The following is a 20,659-nucleotide window of genomic DNA, read 5'->3' as shown; positions in this document are numbered from 1 at the left end:
GGCACTCAAACGGGCTAAAACACACTCAATATTCTAAGAAAGATAAGCGGAGGAGAGGAGAAACACACCAATATAATTTCTAATTCCACTCGCTTGAGAATAATAATTAGAGTACATGGGTATTTATAAGCTATATTGAATGCCTCTAGTCTTCCAGTATTCAAATAGCTCGTTTACATCTAAACGAATACACACACACACACACACACACACGAGGTATTTGATGAAAAGCATTAACTGGTTTGAGGCTTTTCCTCAATAACATCATATGTAACTCCCACATAAAAATAAATCCTAAATAACTCACATGCATGAATGACCCTTCAACTCCATAAATCTAGAATAAATTAGAAATGAATATTCACTAAATCAAGTTCAGTAACCAACACTAATGTGGAACATTTCATGTTAGTTTAAAGGATACTCCCCCCACAACACACAAAAAACTGGTCATACTGATTTAATATCGAAGAATGGCTTTAAGTAGCTTAAGGCAGGCATTGCCCTTGCCCAGTCATATTTCTCTATATGGTGACATCCTCTAAAGACCATGAATGCACTGCACACAAGCTTGCAGTTGGTTAAGGTACCTGTATTAGATACCCACCATCATATGTTCTCAATACCACAATGTTTTTTTGTTCATGTGCTCTCACCTCTAAGGATTATTTGCCTTTTTCCCTTCTTTTAGAGAAACTTATTTAGGTTTTCACATTGTTATAATGACGAGTTTGACTGGGAAAGGTTCAGGCAGACATGATTTTAGGATTTTATGTCTCAAATTTTATTGCAGTGATTAAGCATTCTTAACAAACTTCAATTCAGTTGCATAAATCAAATAAAGAAAATAAACTTTAAACCCCCGTCACAAGTTGCAGGCAAGAAACTAGGCTATGTTTGTAGTTGTCAGAATGAATGGATCTGTGCACACTATACAGACACCTGCAAGAGTTCCATAACTTAACATGTGGGGAGAAACGTTTTTATTGTGGTTTTTTTTTTTTTTTTTTTCACCTATGTGAAGCCTAATATATGTATCTTGTATAAAAGAACTTAAGATACAGTTCGTTATGATTTTTAATCTCTCTTTGTATTCAATAAATGCACTAGTTATGTATTATGACAAAAAAGAAGATAGAATACTCACGAGTTTTAATGGTACACAGACACAGCTATTGATGGAAGCTTCAAAATCAGCCCATAAAGAGGTATGCTTTTCTGACTCATTGTTCATGTGAAACTTATGCATAACACAGAGTAAATTGTGCATCTCAGCTAGGAACAAAACTTGAGACAGCTTTACAGAGTATGTGAGTGGAGGTTTTGAAAACCCTGCAGAAAACTTTGTTAAAAAATCTATTGAAGGGTTGTGTCTCATATTGTTTCAGGGTGACATTTAATCCAAATTCGAAAGTGTTATCGACTTAGTTGATCTATACGTGGTTTTTGGGTAACAAACCTATAGTTTGGCATTCGGGGGCAGGTTGAAGGGCTTGTCTTTTCCAGTGCTTCTGAGAAATATCTGGTTTGAATAAGGTTATATGAAGTTAGTTTACTTATGGCTTTGAAATCTTTTACCCTTTATAATTATGTCATCTAATTGTAGTAGCCTTCCAGGCAGAGCATTATTTGCAAACTCTAATCTAACTGTAGTAGTCTATTTAGTGCCAATGCATATCCAAGTACAGAACAGAATAGGATCATTAAGTATAGAGGTTGATAAAAGATAGAGAAAACCCTCTCTCAAATCGTACATATACTTGTACACATATATTATGAGTATGGTGATGTGGGGCATGATTGGGGAGGGAGATTTGATGCGGGATCGATTGGTCCAGCAGGCAACACAAGAAGAAAAAGGATATAGAAGTCTTAACTCAAGTATAGCTGTAATTACTAAAAGTAGAGGGGAAGAAAACAGAGTGCAAAGCAACTCAATGTTTGACATTCAATTTATAAAATATGATAAATGATGATCTTCAAAAGATAATACAAGACAATAATTTATAGAAAGAGACAAACATAGATTCATGAATTGAATAATACGCCTAATGATCGCTATTTACAATACGAACTCCCACTGGATCAAATAGTGCTCCCAATGCTTCAAAGCGAACGACTGCATAGAACTCCAGCTCATATGTGGTCCACTTCTGCCAGGCCTCATTGAGTCATTCATCTTCTCCATGAAATTTGACAGGCCTCCCTTCTTGAGACATGACGGCCCCTATGCCAACCATAGACGCATTGCTCCATATACGAATTTACCGATGAATGGTTCAAGACTTGGTTCATCACGCGCATGAAAGTGCTAGGCGCGTTGGAAAGCCTAAATGGCATCACCAACCACTCGTACAGTCCCTCCTTCATTTTGAAAGTTCTCTTCCACTCGTCTATTGGCCTCATCTTGATTCGGTGGTACACTGCGCAGGTCGAGTTGGAAAAAACCTTGGACCCCACCAACATGTCCAGCATGTCTGACAATCGCGGGATGGGGAATTGATACTTCATCGTGATTTTGTTGATGGCACGTATGTCTACGCACATCCTCCAACTCCCATCCTTCTTCGAGATTAGCAAGGCAGGTACCACGCAAGGACTCATGCTCTCCCTAAGTAGCCCTTTGCGAATCAAATCCTCCCTAAGTACCAGTGTGGAAGTTTTGTGAGGCTTGCACCGGGCACCAAGTCGATATGGTGTTGGATGTCTTACATGGGAGGCAAACCATTCGGCAACTCGACTGGTGTGATGTCTCTAAATTCTTTCAATAGATGTACTTCTGCCGGGTCTACGACTGCTTGTACCAACTCCTTGCCTTTGACCACCAACGTCAAGAGCTCCCCTACTTCCTTCACATCCTCCATGATTTGTCCTCCATCTACTATGAGGAAGGACAATCCCTCCACTGTTGTAGCTTTGGGGAGGGGACTCTTTTCACCCGACGGTACTAACACGATCTTTCGACCATGCCACCAGAATAATTATGTGTTGTCACGTTCCTTATAAGTGACATCCACGTCATATTGCCACGGCCTCCCCAACAGTACATGACAGGCATCCATCTCCACAATGTAACCTTATCCCTATAAAATTTACCAATAGAAAAAGGAATTCGACAAGTATTAGTTATCCGTGTCTCTGCTCCCTTCTTGATTCAGCAAATCTTATAGGGGCTTGAGTGCTTCTTTGTCTTCAGTTGCAAGGCTGCGACAAGGGCCTTGGAGACGATGTTCTCGCAACTCCCACTGTCAATTATCAAATTGCACACTTTTTGGTTGGTGGTGTAGTGATTCTTGGAAATGTTGTGCCATTGCGTCTTCTCCTCTTGCTTCAATGCTAGCAACAACTATTGGATGACGCAATTGACAAATTCCCCACTGTCACCTTCCGCAATTTCTCCCCCAGCATAATCTCCTAGATCCTCTCCTCCAATCTCGTTGGCCTCTTCGAATGGGTCTCCCTCTTCGTTTGTCGACTCCACAATGTTTAATGTCCGCCTGTTTGGACACCCATTCAAGCGATGACCCGGTTAGCCACAACGAAAACATTTTCCCAATGCCAGTTGCGCATAAAGGTGGTTGTTACTGGGGCCTCTTCCTTGAATTGGGGCGGTTGACACTTTGGGTGTTTGGGTACTACTGCTCTCTCCCTAGGACCGTCAGGCTTGTGGTGTTTGTTGATGGTTCGCCGGTGTATGAGACTCAGCTATCTTTACCACCTATCTGAAGGGTTGTGTTTGCGCAGGTTGTCGTGCCAGCTACATTTCAAAGTTCATAGCTAAATTGACTACTGTCAATAGCATCCAAATAGTGTGGAGGGTGACTTGATCTTGAATAGCTACTTGTAACCCACCAATGTACCATGCGACCTCTTGTCCTTGCGTCTCCGAAAAGTTATTTCGCAAGTCCAACCAATAGAACTCCTCCGTATATTCACTAACAAACCAAGTTCCTTGCCTGCGGTTTTGATATTGCTGATACAAGATTTGCTCGTAATCTGGTGGTAGGAACCTATCCATCATCAGTCTCTTCATCTTGAGCCACGTACGGATCAGTTGCTTACTCTGCCACCTTCAATTAATTTGCGTTTGTCCCCACTAGGCTGAAGCACCGCCGTGCAACTTGTACGCTATTAACTTCACCTGTTGTGCTTCCGGAACCTACATATAATCAAAGAAATTCTCCACTTCGAGGAGCCAATCAAGGAAATTCTCAACATGGAGATGACCATTGAAACATTGAAGGTCAATCTTGACTCGAAAGTTGTGGGAGTTTTCCTGCTGTTGCCAACCGCCACTGCCCCCATTTTCAAAACCTTCAAGTTCCTCATTACTAGAAAATTCTTTAAAAGCAGTGCCTCCGTCGAGGTTCAGGCCATGATCTCGACCCGGATGGCCAAGAGCCTTTTCATTGGCGTGATTCTGGTTGGGGTTAATGTTTTTGTTGCCATTGAACCCAAATCCAGCAATGGTTTGTTGTATCTCCTGCAATGTGCGTTCAATACCGTCAAACCACTGACCATGAGCGTGCCGACAACTGCTCGAAGGGCTTGCATTACACATTATTCGACGTCATAGTGGTTGCTTGCGTTTCCGTCGTTTGCCATCATACCAGGATAGTCAAGGCTCTGATACCAATTGTTGTAGCAGAAGCGATAAACATGAATGGGAAAACTGTGTTTCCAATATACAAATCAACACAACGTTGATAGTGAAAACAGAAATATTATTGATGGTAGAAACTGAATTCTCAATACAACTAATCCAAACTTATTAGTAAAATCCTAAAGCTACAAAAGGCAATAAATCTCCTACGAATGGAAATAACAAAGAAGAAAAATACAATAATTATGGAATGACTTTGTCCTCACTTGGGAATTTTCTAGATGGAAAATTAAGGAAATATGGAAAGCTATCATACCGGAAATCTTTCAATTAACAGGATCAAGTAGTCGTCTCTTTCCTTCTTGGTCAATATTTTGGCTCATTAATGATCTGCAATAATCACTCCCGTCGGTGAACTCCTACCATCCCTTGATCCAATGGCGTCATCCTCAACCTGACGGCCGATACGCCTGCCATCAGGTCTGTTAAAGACATATCTAGCCCTCAGCTAGATATGCGTTCCCAAGATAAAGTTCCTACTTCTATGAGTTCTCAAGATGAAGATAAAACCTAAATGATAGGAACTAGTGATAAGATAATTAGTTTGAATTCAAATACTTAGATCAGATTGTAGTCTTTCATTCTCATTAGAACTGCAATCTCCTAAACTCTTGTAACTACGTTCTAGTCTCTCTCCTCCGCCCAGTTTGCTTTCCTTCGTACCAATCTCAACGTTCTCCCTATACCATTGAGATTGCAGGGGCGTGTTAAAGACATATCTAGCCCTCAGCTAGATATGCGTTCTCAAGATGAAGATAAAACCTAAATGACAAGAACTAGTGATAAGATAATTAGTATGAATTCAAATATTTAGATCAGATTGTAGTCTTTCATTCTCATCAGAACTTTAATCTCCTAAACTCTTGTAACTACGTTCTAGTCTCTCTATATATACCAACATTTGGTAAGGCAGCACAAAGCATAAACATTTGTCTCTAGATTTTATAAGATCCGATGGTAAAGTGTGCCACCGCCTGTCCTACATCAAAAATCTAGTGAAGGATGAGAGTTAACAGAAATTTCGGTGAGAGGTGACATCGCTTTGGTACTTAACAATATAGAGGGAGTGACTTAGGATTGTGCTAACCATGCATGCTATCAAACAGCCAATGCCTTGGAAGAAGTAAACCTTGTGATGCATGTATTAACAATTATCTTCATATTTCACCACGCTAATGTTCATTAGCATACACACATACAAATATACAGCATCATTTACAAACAGCATGTTGTCATTCAGACACCACATCAACTCTCATCTTTATATAATCTTTCTAACTTCGTCTCCATAATGAACAGGGAAAACAACCGAGAGAAGAGGATACTTGCATGCAGGATGAAGAGGTAAGTAAAGAAAGAAATTTGAGAGAAGTTTACTCACTAGTTATGCAATCTGTATTTGACTTCCGCATCTTGTGTTATGACTTCAGATAGCAGCAATGATGAGTGAGAACCCCGGCTCTCACTATAATCATCCTCTGGAACAGGAGTCCAACAGCCATTCTAAAGGCCGCACGCCTCCACTGAGTCCACACCAAGAGACCTTGCTTCAGTTGTTTTAACTTTTAAACAGCAGTTTGTGGCCTCGAGCACAAGTGTCACTATTTTCTTCCAATTCCAGTCTTTCTCCCAAGCTGATAACTTATATAATGTCCCTACCGCGTCTGGAACTTAATAAAATAGTCATATGTATATGTACAGCTTAGTTCAGGCACCTGGCAGTTGCCTACCAACAATGTCCATATACTTCTTTGCCAGGTGTAATTGTCATGAGTTACGTGTCAATGTCGTGGCATATATCATACCATTATATGCTCCTGCATGCAGAGTGGCATTTCCAGTGGTCCACCTATAGCTTGGGTTTCTCTTATTATTGGACTGCTTTGATCTCTGTGTTGTTGTGATATTATAGCAGTGTAATAATATATTTGTCTATGCTGGATTATATATTCTGTGCTAGTAATCTATGTAATTCTCATCACGTTGACCAATTATGTGGTCTGGAATCAGTGTGACCAGTGCATTATGAAAAAGAACTCTGCAAATTTTTTTTAAGACTTGGGCATAGACTATAATTTATAGTCTAAATTCTAAAGAGTAATGTTAAGAACCACACTTTTATTCATTACAAGTTCCCAAGTTCACTCTGTTGATGCAATCCGAACTCTACCGGCTCGGACATAGTAAGTAGTGCAGGCAATTTTTGAAACATCCCGTAAACTCGATATGAATCTAACACAAAATTCGTAAGTTAGAATTGATGAGTCTAATCCGTTTAATTAAATGAACAGGATTATAGTTGACTTATATAGTTTTATACTCATGACTCAACATAACTTGAACCCAACACACGACATAAAGACTATAAATTTTTTTACACGACCTGCAAACTAGATGACGATGCGAACTCAATACAAATTTAGCGGGTTATGATTGAAGGGTCTAACTCAATTAATTTAATGAATCAGATTAAGATTAATCTATATAATCTTGTACACATACTTCAACACAATCCAAACCTAACCTGCAAACACAAATTAACTAACGCATCTAAAAACAGGTATTCGAGCTCTCTATCTTAATAGGTAACACTCAAATACTCAAGTCACATAAACTACCCTGTATTGGTTGTTCATTGCCGCGAATCCCGAGAGACTACCATGCTTGTCTACCGTGTATGATTTTGATATTTGAAATGAGGAGGTTCAAATATTTATCTTTCCAAGAGGCTCAATAAAAACTTCAATGGACTTCTTCATAGCGGCCGAGTCCGCCCCCATTCCCCAATGAACGGCACGAATAGCAAGAATTCACGAAACCCCCTTCTCCAGCAACTCCCTCTCTCTTTCGAATGTTGCAACTACATTTTGGTTGGTTCGGTGCTAAGACAATTAGTTGTATCCACAAAAGAAAATAAAAAAGACTATAAAATTCAACCCCAAATCAAATCGATTTATATATGGAATTGGATCAATCCAAATCAAAATATCTTTTGGCTAGTTCAGTTAGATTTTATGGTTCTTTTTCCACTATAGTTTTTTTTTTTAATAAAAAAAGAAAAAAGAAAAACTAATATTATATATATATATATATATATATAATACATTTAAAAAAAAAAAAAAAAAAAAAAAAAGACAAATTAGTTACAAACTAGTTTATAGCCAATTTTTACAAACCAGTATAATAAAGTAACATATGTTCTTAAAGCATATGAGAAAGCACTTGCTATTAAAAAAATATGTAATTCTCACGTGCTAAAAGACACATGTCACTTTATAATTAGACTGGTTTATAAGAATCGGCTACAAATCAATTTATAGTTAATTTCTGTAAAAAAAATATATATATATATAAGATTTAGGATCTAGATTCAGTGTTGTAGTTTTAAGCTACAGCAAATATGCTGTAAAAAAAAAAAAATGAAGGGTCCAGATTTATTTTTTCAAAATCATAAAACAAACCAGAAAACGTCTGTTTGAGGATGGTTTATGACGTCCGTTATAGTCATGTCACATGGTTCAAGGAAATACAGGTTCAAAGCTCTTTTACACTCTGTCAGCGACTTTTGCTCACCACCCTGACAGAATACCGGAGAGCTTGTTGTTCTCAAATGACAAAGCACAGAGCTTTGGCAACTAACGCCATGAACGACAGTAGGAGGCCTTGGAGCTCGTTGTTGCTCAGATCAACGGCTATGAGCTCGCTTTGCGTGGCCAGAGAGGCCGGGAATTCTAACGACAGAAGCGGTCGAAGAGAAATGCTGGGACGGAGCCGCTGAGCCGGATCCGAGGGAGAGTACAGTGCAAAGTGAGAAGAAAATCACCCAACAGTGCAAGAAAATCAGAGAGGCCTAGGGAAGAAGAAGAGACAGCGAGGCATCAAAGATCCAAACCCAAATGCCCAAAAATACAACGAGTATCTGATGGGTCAAAGCATGTTTCATATAGAAATTGAACCATGTCTGATCTATACCTTCGCACATCATCAACATGTTTGATTTATAGCCAAAGATCCGATAAAGTGAAGCAAAGCTAGAGAAAGAGACAGCTCGGTCTTGCCAGATTGCTAGCTTTTGATTTTGTGCGAGCCAAAGCTATCATGGAGGTCTCTCGGAAGACCTGGGAATACAGTTCGGAGGAGACTCTAATCCTACGCACCCCCTTTCGCACAGAGACACAACCATATGAGTAAAAGAGAGATAAACAAAACCTTCTGCGGAAGCTTCACGAAAAGAGAGAAGTTCCTTGGACCATGTGATGGGACTATAACGGACGTCATAAACCATCCTCAAACGGACGTTTTCTGGCTTGTTAGATTTTTTTTGAGAAAATAAATCTGAGCCCTTTATTTTTTAAAAAAACTACAATACCTAAGCCAGATCCTTTTAATAATATTTGCGTACATAATTAAGATATTATATTTAATGATACAGTGTATATCACGGTCGTTCCACAAACACCTGCGAGAAAGAGATTAGGATTATATATGTATCTCGTATAAAAGAACTTAAGACACAGTTCGTTATGATTTTTAATCTCTCTTTCTATTCAATAAATACACTAGTTATATATATATATGTAGTATATGACAAAAAAGAAGATAGAATTAATACTCACGAGTTTTAATGGTACACAGACATGTACAGCTAATGATGGAAGCTGGAAAATCAGTCCATGGAGAGGTATGCCTTTCTGGCTCATTGTTCATGTGAAACTTGATTCAATTTCACAAGTAAATCGATCGTACGTGCATCTCAGACACGTAGGAACGTACAAAACCTTTAGACAGATTTCACAGAGTATGTCATGAGTGGAGGTTTTGAAAACCCTGGAAAACTTTGTTAAAAAAATCTATTGAAGTGGGTAGGGATCTAATCGAGCCGAGTTTGAAGACTTTAAGATTGACTCGTTTATGAGTCGAGCGTAAATAGTCGAACTCGAATTTGAGTTAAGCTATAAATTGCATGTTCAAGCTCGGCTCGTTTAAAACTCGAGCGAGCTAGAACTCAAATTCAAGTTCGTTGAAAATGACATTCGAGCCGAGCCGGGTTACTCGACAAGCTCAACTGAACTAAAGCTCGAGGTAGACTCAAAAAGTGATCAAAGCAGAATTCAAGCTAAAGTTTATGAACAACTTCTATGCATTTATTAATAACATAAATATATAATATGTAATTATATAAGGCATATTATAAAATATAGTACATAACTATAGTTTATAAGTAATAAATTAACAACATGTTATTATATATAACTAGATAGTATAAACTATGGTACATGTATAATGTGAACAAATCGTAAGTCTAATATATTCTATATAACTAAATAACTATAATATAAATATAATATATAACTATTGTTAATCATGTGTGATGTGATATATGTGTTTATATATATATATGCTAACTATTTAATATTGTTATATTGTTACATACTAACTATTTTTTTTTTTTTAAGAAAGATTAATTTTCATTAATCAATAGAAGGGTACATAACAAGCCACTATAAAAGTGTACACAAGAACCACCATAGAGGTGTATATAAGCCACCACCATAAAGGTATATATCCAACTGAGTCAACAGCCGACTCAGACCATTATAGACAAAATGCTACAAATAAAACTTGGCCAATCAAAAAGATGTCTTTGCGGTGACATAAACTTATACTTGAACAGAGAGTCGATCACACATTTTGGGCTAAAAGCAATGACTAAGTTAATAAGCACAAAGCAAACTGCCAAACAAACACACAGGTACAGGAAAAACCCAATACATAAACTGCATTCTAGGAGGATCGCTGGCAGAGGCAACGCGTGGGGCACACGCGCCACCGCAAGAAGACCCCCAACAGCGATCGTTCACCAAAAGCCTCTAATCTTCACCATACACAACAAAAACAATGGTTCATGGTTATCACGTGCAACACAAAACAGAAACCACCCAAGCGCGTGATGATCACGCGCCGACAACAGGAACTAAGCACAGCCGTAGAAAGCGGCTGCAGCACCAGAAAGCGACGGCGAAGAAGCCTGGAGGGCGCGTGTCCAACAGAAGACGACGAAAAATCGCAGATCTGACCTCCAAGAAAACTAACGTTTGAAAACTCGGTCAAGATCTCCGCCGTCGGCACGCACGGGACGACCACTCCCCTCCAGCACCTTCTCCAGTGAGTTTACCTGCCAAAACAAAACTAAAAAACAAGAAAAAAAACTGAACTTCCATAGTCCAAGAGGACTAGGAGGACCAAAACCACAAACGGATCTAGTCCGTGGGGACTGGAGAAAGGAAGGGGAGTGGGAGAAAGGAATCGGGGAAACGGAGGGAGAAAGGGTGGAGGAGGGGGAAAAGACTCAGGGAAGGGGGAGGGGGGCTAGGGTTTCAGTGAGGGGTTTCCTATCTCCACACCAGCCCAAAGGGGGAGGGGGGCTTATATACTAACTATTAATAACTTAATATGTTAATTTAACATACTAAATATTGTTATCAAAATATTATAATTAATATGCAATACTATATTTACTATTTACTAACATATATGTAAGATATGAACTAGCTAACGAGTCGGAATAACAAGCCGGGCGAGCAATCCGGTAGAGCTTTAAACGAGCTGAGCTCGCGAGCTCATATCGAGTTTTGTCAAGCGAGTCGAGTATGTATCACTTACTAATCGAGCGGGTTTCTACAGTAACGATTGAGTTTCTACAGTATCGAGCTCAAGTTCGAATCGAGCTAAACCGAGCGGGTATTGAGCGAGTTGTTGAACGGATTGGTTTATTTACATCCCTAGAAGTGGGGCATGATTGGTGAGTGAGGTTTAGGAATTGAAATACTTATTAATTGGGTCGGTCACCTCTCTCTCTCTTTTTCTCAATTTTTTAAAGCTTTCTTTTTGTAAGTTTTTTTTTTAATTTTTTAATATTTTGTAACTTTTAATTTGGCTTGGGACATGTGTCAACTTTTTAAATGTGTTAATGTGGATTCTGTGAATTTTTTTAAGAAAGTTTGGACAGACATATTATCTTCGTCTACGGCCATTAACGAGGTATTATTTAGGATATGAGATGGCTTTTCTTTTTTTTTTCATTGTTTTTTTGAAAAAGACAGCTTCCGGCCTTTTTGGTCGTTTGCTTTTCCGGAATATGAAGGGTTAAAGAGACGTGTATACCCCATGCTTTTTCGGAATGTGCTCAGCCTACTCAAACTTGTCGGATTGAGAAGAGAAGCAATTCACTAGCTAGACAATTGCCTGAGCCTCGACAGACAATCTCACACCTAGTGAATTAATAGCTTGACAAGGAAATTTAATTGATGGGTTAGTCGGTCATTATGGCCATTTGAAGGAATTAAGAATCTTAATTTCGTTATTTATTCATTTTAATTAAATATTTTACTTGTTAAATATCACTTATTAAAATGCAATTTGAACTGATCACATTGATTAATTGGGTCAACAAGTTACCTATATATAATCTTTCTAACTTCATCTCCTATATATAATGAACAGAAAAAACGTACACTTGAGGGAAGAGAAAACCTGCATGGAGGAGGAGAGGAAAGTAAAAGAAAGAAATATGAGAGAAGTTTACTCGTTGGTAACGTAATCTATCTCGACTTCCGCGTCTTGTGGCAGCAAAAGCAAAAGCAACTTTGTTCGTAGCTTTAAGCACAAGTTAATTACAGTTCTCCCCCAAGCTGACAACTTAGAATAATTATGTCCCTAAAGAGCGTAAAGCTAGCTTCTTCGCCAGGTGTTAAATTGCGGATAATTACGTGTCAATGTCATGGCATATACACTTATATGTTCCTGCAAGGTGGCACATCCACCCTCATAGCTTGGGTTTCTTATTGGACCGCTGTGATTCCTCTTTTATAGGGAAAAGTTCACCTGGTAGAATTGGGATAAATCAAAGTGTCAAACTTTATCAACTAACTAGAAAGAAGTGATGGGGTCAAACCGTCAAACGACTGTTTCTAGTTGTATATGACATTAGCAAATCATAAAACCAAACCTTCTCAACATATTTAACGGTTCAATCATGTGAGACGACACTCAAATTCTATGTGCTCAGACAAAACATATATTCGAGGTTAATTCCTATCTAAATAGGTGAGTACAATACTGACGGTTCATTACAATGGATCCTGATCCAAAAATAGTAGACTCAAAAACGCTGATACACAAGGGACGGGTAACCGTCTTCCAGCATTCTCTTTTCATTAAAAAAAAATAGATTTTAATGAAAAAGTGTCCTCTAATATAACATCAGAGGACACTTTCTTATTAAAACTCTTTTTTTTTTTTTAATGAAAAGAGGTGCTGGGAGACGGGAATATTTATCTTATGATGAGGCTTCAAACGACTTCTTCACAGTAGCCCAGTTCGTCCCCTAACCGCCACTAATGTACAGCACGAATATATAGCAAGAACTCGCGAGACCTCATTCTCCAGCAACTCCCTCTCTCAAATGGTGCAACTCAATTTTGGTTGATTTGGTCTGGTGCTAAGAAAATTAACTGAATCCAAAAATAAAAACTATAAAATTCAACCTCAAATCAAATCGAATTAGAAATGGAATTGGATATATAAATCCAAGATTCCAAATCAAAATATCTTTAGGTTTACTTATATATATATATATACACACATATATCTTTAGGTTAGTTCAGTTCTATTTTATGGTTCTTTTTCCACTAGATTTTGTATTTTTTATTTTTTAAAAAAAACTAATATATTATTAAAAAGAAAAGATATAAAAAATGTAAGATAATATATGATTTTTGAAGAACATAACGTTTTCTGTGGATTAAATAAGTGTGATGCAAAGCTAGGGGTACTTGCCACTTTAAAGCAGAGGATAAGGAGAGGCATTTACATGGTGTTTGGATCCGGAAATCTAACATTTTTTTCCGGCTATCATATTTTCAGGAAAAGAAATGAAATAAAGACTTTTTTATATATTTCTTATATATCTTATTTTCAAATTTACCTTTAGATTTATGTAATTCAAATTGAGTCTCACAAATTTAATAGTAAATTTAAAACTTAATTGTATGAAGATGTATAAAGGATATATCATTTTCTTCTAAAAATATGGTGCTTGAAAATTTGAATGCACATATATGTGACTATTCTTACGTTTATGAATTGTTAAAATCTTATAGGATTCCTGAAAATACTATATTTTCATATGTGATTTACTCCTAAAAATCCTGTAGAAATTATTTATTGTTTGCAAAACATCATTATGTTCGTTTTGTCCAAATTTTATTTATAATTTGCATGTTTTACTACCAATAAAATAAAAGAATAAAAGAATAAAAAAAAAAAACATCTGCAATTTTGTTTTTGTTGATATTATCTTCATTTTTTTTTATTTTTTATTTTTTATTTTTTTGGATGAATCAAAAAATTTTATAAAGCTCAACCAACTGTACATGCTAGTAAACACTAGCCCAAAAACCTCAAGTAGAGGACACTATCCAGAACGACCTATACAGTCATTACTACAGGAAAGCAACAAACCTATATCAAACAACTTTTGTAAATTCTAACAAATTACAAGCTCTATACATTTATCTAGATTTTTAAAAGATCTCTTAGCAAGGATTCGAATACGAACTTCCCATGTAATACGTTTAACCATAGTTTCCTCAGTTCTCAAATTGTTGTTGTGCACCAAAGTATTTCTTTGTTGCCAAAGATGATAAATGCATACACCTAAACAAAGTTTACCAAGACTAGCTTGTAAACCTTTCCCCTGGAGTGTAGCAATGCTCCAGGTCAGAGCCTTCTCCCATTCAGACGGAATGTCTATAAAGAGGTACGTAGACATCAAAGTTATACAACAATTAGGGCTGTCAAAATGGGTTGACCCGACCCGTTTGACTCGCCGACCCATTAAAGATCAACCCTGACACGATCCGTTTAGATAAAAGTGTCAAATCCTTCGATCTTAAGACAACCCACTTAAATAACAGGTTGACACGACACGACCCGTTTATTAAATGGGTCAAACAGGTCGTGTAGAGTTGATACGATCTGTTTGGCCTATTGTATAATAAAATCTATAAAAATAAAAATAAAAACACAAATTTAAACTAACAAAAAAAATCATATTGTTTGAATAATCATATTATTTCACATTTGAAATATGAAACATTGAGTTGTTTTATTGTTTACTTGTTATAGTTCAACTTCTAAATTCGAAAACTTAAAAGAAATAAAATAAAAATTAAAAAAAAAAAAAAAAAAAAAAAAAAAAAAACTTCACTATTTTTTTTTTTGTCTTTGCTTTTTTTTTTTTTTTTTTTTTTTTTTTTTTTTTTTTTTAAGTTCTAACTCAATAAAAGCAAAAAAAACTTACTTTTATTTTTTATGAGATTTTTTTAGTTAAGTCTTTACTCTTTAGACAGTGAGAGAAAGAGAGAGGTAATATGACTATTTAGATTTAATTTTTAGTGTTACAAAAAAAAATGTTTAAATATACGGGTTAAACAAGTCGACCCACGGATCAAACGAGTCGACCCTATAAACGGGTCTAATAGGTCAACCCTTTTGTGAACCAAACCCTTTTAAACTTAATCTTAATCCTTTAACTTCATGTCCAGTTCGCAAATCGTGTCCAAAATTACCCGTCCTAACAACAACACTTCATAGAAAGTAATGATCGGTGCACAACATTATATAAATATTGTCCAGATCATTTTTCTACATAATAAACCCTTTATTATTAGTTATCTCTGACAAAAAGATATGAAAAAGTCCTCGTCTGTAATTGATAAGAGAAGTTTTTAACTTTATTAGCTCTTATTTGGCACATTCGTTTTATTATGGGTAAATTTTTATTTTATTTTCATTATAGATATTATGATCGTTACTTTGAAAAAATTGAGGGTTTTATTGAGGGTTCTGAAATAGATGGATGAAATAAAAATTTATAGTTCATGGTGAAAAAATTATTTTATTGCATTGATTTAACTTTTCCAGCAAATATACACCGTAATATATATATATATATATATATATATATATATATATATATATATACATATATTCTAGTTGGATGACATGTGCAATGCACGTGCTCGGTTCCCGGTGTTATATATCACTATAATTATTAACATTATAATTTAAATATCATACATAGATTATATTATAGAATATGCTTAATATCTAGATTATTGAATTTTTTAAACAAATAAAGTAAAACTATAAAATTGAGTAATATGATATACCAAAAAAAACGAAAGACAATTAATTTAGATAGCACACATATTGTTACTTCACATCAAAGGGTATTTGAAAATATATAGCACATTCATGTTCATGGTGTTTATCTCAACCAACCTATAAGTACATCAAATTATAATTCCATCAAATGTTTCTTTATTCTAATGCATCATGGACCTTGAAAAGTTATGCAGTTCACAGTAAACATGTTGCCATGAATACCTAAACTTTTAAAGCATGCATGTATCAATTATCACCATAATATCATATCTATTTTTATATTAACCTGCACATAAACTGACAAACCCACCAGCGATGGAGTGAACGGTGGTTAATAACCTGAAAAATTGATACAAGATATACTTAAGTTAATAAAGCAATTAGTGCCAAAGTCAGACAATACAGCGAAAAACAAAGTATATGGTAATTGATAGAACCTTTGCAAGGGGAGCAAGGCAGTTGGTGGTGCAGCTAGCATTGGAAATGATGTCAAAATCAGGCTTCCATTCCTTTTCATTGACACCAACAACAACCATGGGAGCATCCTTGCTAAGGGCTGAGATGATGACCTTCTTTGCACCTCCCTGGGAATCAAACCAAACCAAACCAACTAAGATAACAGCATCAAGGCCAGAATATAAAAATAATAATTATTCTTTTTTTAGAGAAAAAAGAAAAAGATAAGATAAGATATAGCTGGGCAGGAAACCATAACTGAAACCAAATGTTGTGTCATGTGTTAGCATGGTGATTAGTGTCGTGAGGGGTGGTTTCCAAGACTAATTTGGTTCAAAAGTGGGCAAGGTAGCAACAGCAGGTAGGAGGTGGAACTTTAGAAAAAAAAAAAAAAAAAAATCACAAGGGAACCTCACTTCGTTATCCATAAGCTATCCAAATACACCATGAACCCATATGCAGGCCCACATTCAAAATTGTGTCTTATATACACACACAAGGTAGACTCTCAGCCCCCATAAGCGAGGGTGGCATTAGCATGAGTTTGACATGTGCAAAAATCAAAATATAAGCTCGTTAATATCAAAATAGGGTGCCACAACTGTCGAAATGTACCATCTCTTTCAGATTAAAATACAGAATCGAATTTACTTAAAAACAAACAGATGCCTAGTAAATTTACAACTCTTCAGCAGCAAAACTGGTTCTTCAAAGTGTTTGGAAGCTAGACGCCAACATAAAATGTGCTATACAGCCAACATAGAAAACAAATAAATCACAAAAAGAAATGTAGCTAACCATCCTTTCATCAAACACTCAGCAAGTAACGAAATTTGAAAAAGCGGTGGCAAACTTCATACTAAATACAACCAAGCAGTACAATAAAGTTCTTAAAGACCTACAACCATAGACCAACAACCAACGAATATTTGGGTAGAATAAACCGATAACACAAACTTCATCCAGTACAAAGAATATCATCAATGCAGCAAACTATCATGGCAAAAGCTAACGAAGGCAACAGCAATATGTTCGGTGACAAACCTTCAAGTGAGCAGCAGCCTTTTCCTTGTCAGTGAAAACTCCAGTGGACTCCACAATGAACTCAGCTCCAGTCTCGGCCCAAGGGATCTCCTCCGGGTTCCTACAAATTACGCAAATCACATTACTAGAACAACCCAGCAACACATTTCCTCAAATATAACATATATCCTCACAACTATATGTCAATTGCAACTATAATTGTGGAGTAAAATCGAATAATGGGTATAATACCTGACACCAAAGACAGTGACGGGCTTCTCGCCAAAGAGAAGGGTCTTCGATTCCTTAACCTTGACTTCATGATGCTTCCACTGACTGCGAACTGTATCATACTTGATCTTGTACGTCAAGGTATAAAAGGAGAGGTGAGCCCATAGACAGAAATCACGGGCTCATAAAATAGAAATCTTATACTGCTTTGTAAAATTCCCATCATTTCTTAACGCACACCCAAACTCAACATAGGAACCCAAATTCACAATTTTCTTGGCAAGTAGCTCAGGACAATATATATATATATATATATCGTAATGCTCATCAATGAGAATGATAATCTTAGGCCACCACATGCATACGTTTCCTCACACAAACATCAAAACATGCACTGCCATACAAGTTTTCCAACTGGGCATTATACGAAAACAGAAATAATAAGAAAAAAAAAACTCAAAAAGAAAGCTGTTGGAAATAAAGTAGTAGAGGTAATTTTCATCATGCCCAAAAACATCAAAAGAATTTTCACAATTAAAGGGGCAGCTGTTGCGGGTGAGGCTCAGGGTTGTTCAACGAAAAGATTCAAAGAAGGCAGCAGTTAGGATAAAGAGACTATGTTGGTCGTTCTTAGGGCTTCGAGATCATAACAGATCAAAGTATTGATTGTTGATTTTTTACCTCACATTTATCACTGATATACATAGTAATTTATAGACAAGATGTTGCAAAATCCAACAAATTATCTTCTGTTTGTTTTTAGAGAATTTTATAGAAAATTCTTGTACACAAACCCTTCAGGAAAGGCTTGTCAAGCTGGTGTACAGGGTCAGGAATGTATTCATCCACAGTGTCCGTTAGTTTAAGGATAGCCTTTTTGCCTATCTCTTCATTTGTACCTTGTAAAGCAGACAAAGTTGAACCCCGAGTGATAGGGATCTCATCCCCAGGAAACTTGTAGAAGCTAAGAAGCTCTGCCAAATACAAAAGCTGTGTCAAACACTTGTAGTAGAGTGGAAAGTAATATAAGTGAAAGTACATATATATACAACCACACACACACACACACATATATATTCTCAAAAAGCCAGGCCTACCACGGAGCTCCATTTCCACAAGCTCCAACAACTCTGGATCATCAATAGCATCAACTTTATTTAGAAAACACACAAGTGATGGCACACCAACCTGCACACATGCATTGAAATATCCTCATATATTTCACTCCAATTCCAAAAGCTCAAACAACAAGTACGATTGATAAAATTTACAAGCCCAAATAGTAGGATATCCACTGGGCGCGCAAGCAGAATATGTTCCTTGATCTGCGGCATGGGGCCATCAGGGGCAGATACAACAAGAATAACCCCATCCATCGTGCCGCACCCGTAATGATGCTATGCAAACCATGAGTGGGTGCATGAGGCCCAAGATGAAGAGAATATGCAATTATTTAAACTTTAGATACAACTATTGCAGAAATCCTATAGAAACAAATAAATTTGGTGTTAAGGTAAAATAAGTTAATTAGTTACGTTCAAAGTTAATGCCATCACAGAGATGCAAGTAAAAAATAATGTGAGGTCATATTTGAAGCTAATTGAACTAATTTTTCATTTTCACCTAATTTCTGTCTGCATATCCAAACCAATCTGCGATTTATTTACATAGTCATAAAGGGAAGTTAACATGTCTAAACCAAACACTCATATAAGTATATATAAGTTCATTCAACAAGATTAAGCATATGTAGATTCTGATATAATGTACAAAAGTGAATTGGTTTCAGGAAGGGTTTATCTATTTCCTACAACACTCCTATAGATTGATCAGGTCATGGTAATGCTGCAAAACTCAAATGGGTTTGACATACTTCCTTCCTGACGAAATTAAATAAATTGTACAGCTTACCTTCACATAATCTGCATGTCCTGGACAATCTACATGTGCATAGTGTCGTTTATCAGTTTCATACTCCACATGTGCCTGTAAAATATTACTCCTAAGGTAAGCTGAAAAGATATTTTGAGAACATGAATTTGTTAAACAAGCAAGACCCGAATTTGTCCAAAGAAGCAAGATGGAATGACGTAGCATTAACAGTATGCATGGACAAAATAAGAAAACGGTATCCAACCGTTGCAATTGTAATCCCTCTCTTTTTCTCTTCTGGGGCCTTGTCAATTTCATCGAAGGCAACAGCCTTAGCTTTCCCTTCTTCTGCTAGCACCTAGAAAAGCATCAAATGAAAATTTCAGAAACTTGGTCAGCAAAGCATTTTGTATTTCATACATACACAATTCACTATTGTAGTCCACATATTAGTCACCTAGGAAAAACACCAAGTAGTCCAAATAAAAACTGGGGAAAAAAAAAATATAACACACAGACAGAAGCAACCAAATTAATAGGCAACAACCAAACCTTTGTTATAGCTGCAGTCAGTGTAGTCTTCCCATGATCGACATGCCCAATGGTTCCCACATTCACGTACAGTCACGTAAGGTTTCCTGTCAGGAAAAAAATAAAAATAAAATAAAATAAACAAACCGCCAATGTTAAGAAGGAAACAACACAGGAATCCACACTCTGCATATATAAACAACATTCTCCTTACAGAGAGTGTTTTGGATTCTGTTTTGGAGAATCCAAAAGCAAAGAGAACGGGTACCCAATGATAAAATTGAAAGAGAGGAATAACCGAAATGGCACAGATCTATATAAACGACACAAAAAAGTAACAAAAGCAAATTCTACCGAAGAAAATGATACGAGATAAGGAGATAGGAGGAAACGCACCTCCGGGAAGATTCAATCAGAGCATAGATCTGCTGATCGGGTAGCGTCGGATCTGACCCTCTCTCTCGCTGGCTGTGCTGCAGAGCGTTACAAGGATGCAGAGTGCGAACCCTATTTTGCTCCCGTAACTGGAAGTTGTTCCCGTGGAGGTTTTGGTTGGAGGAAAAAGAGAAGGTTGAGGTTGAGAATAGAGTGGAGGAGAGGTCTGTGAGGAGTGGGAGGAAGCGGAAGGAGGGGCCAGTGGATCATGAAATGGTT

General features: G+C 36.8%; 1 protein-coding gene across 1 annotated transcript; it reads right to left on the bottom strand.

Annotated features, from left to right (window-relative positions):
• Positions 1-15,920: 15,920 nt before the first annotated feature.
• LOC133860616 (elongation factor Tu, mitochondrial-like) lies at positions 15,921-20,098 on the bottom strand (the record flags this gene model as incomplete). Its single annotated transcript, XM_062296189.1, has 9 exons — positions 15,921-16,231; positions 16,330-16,476; positions 17,393-17,492; positions 17,624-17,714; positions 18,502-18,576; positions 18,700-18,790; positions 19,514-19,588; positions 19,740-19,832; positions 20,027-20,098. Coding segments are annotated over 9 exons (807 nt in total), but the record flags the coding sequence as incomplete, so codon positions are not given.
• Between the last annotated feature and the right edge of the window lie 561 nt (positions 20,099-20,659).

This window comes from Alnus glutinosa, chromosome 2 (genome assembly GCF_958979055.1).
Source record: "Alnus glutinosa chromosome 2, dhAlnGlut1.1, whole genome shotgun sequence".
NCBI lineage: Eukaryota > Viridiplantae > Streptophyta > Magnoliopsida > Fagales > Betulaceae > Alnus > Alnus glutinosa.
This window is presented reverse-complemented; position numbering and strand designations above follow the sequence as displayed.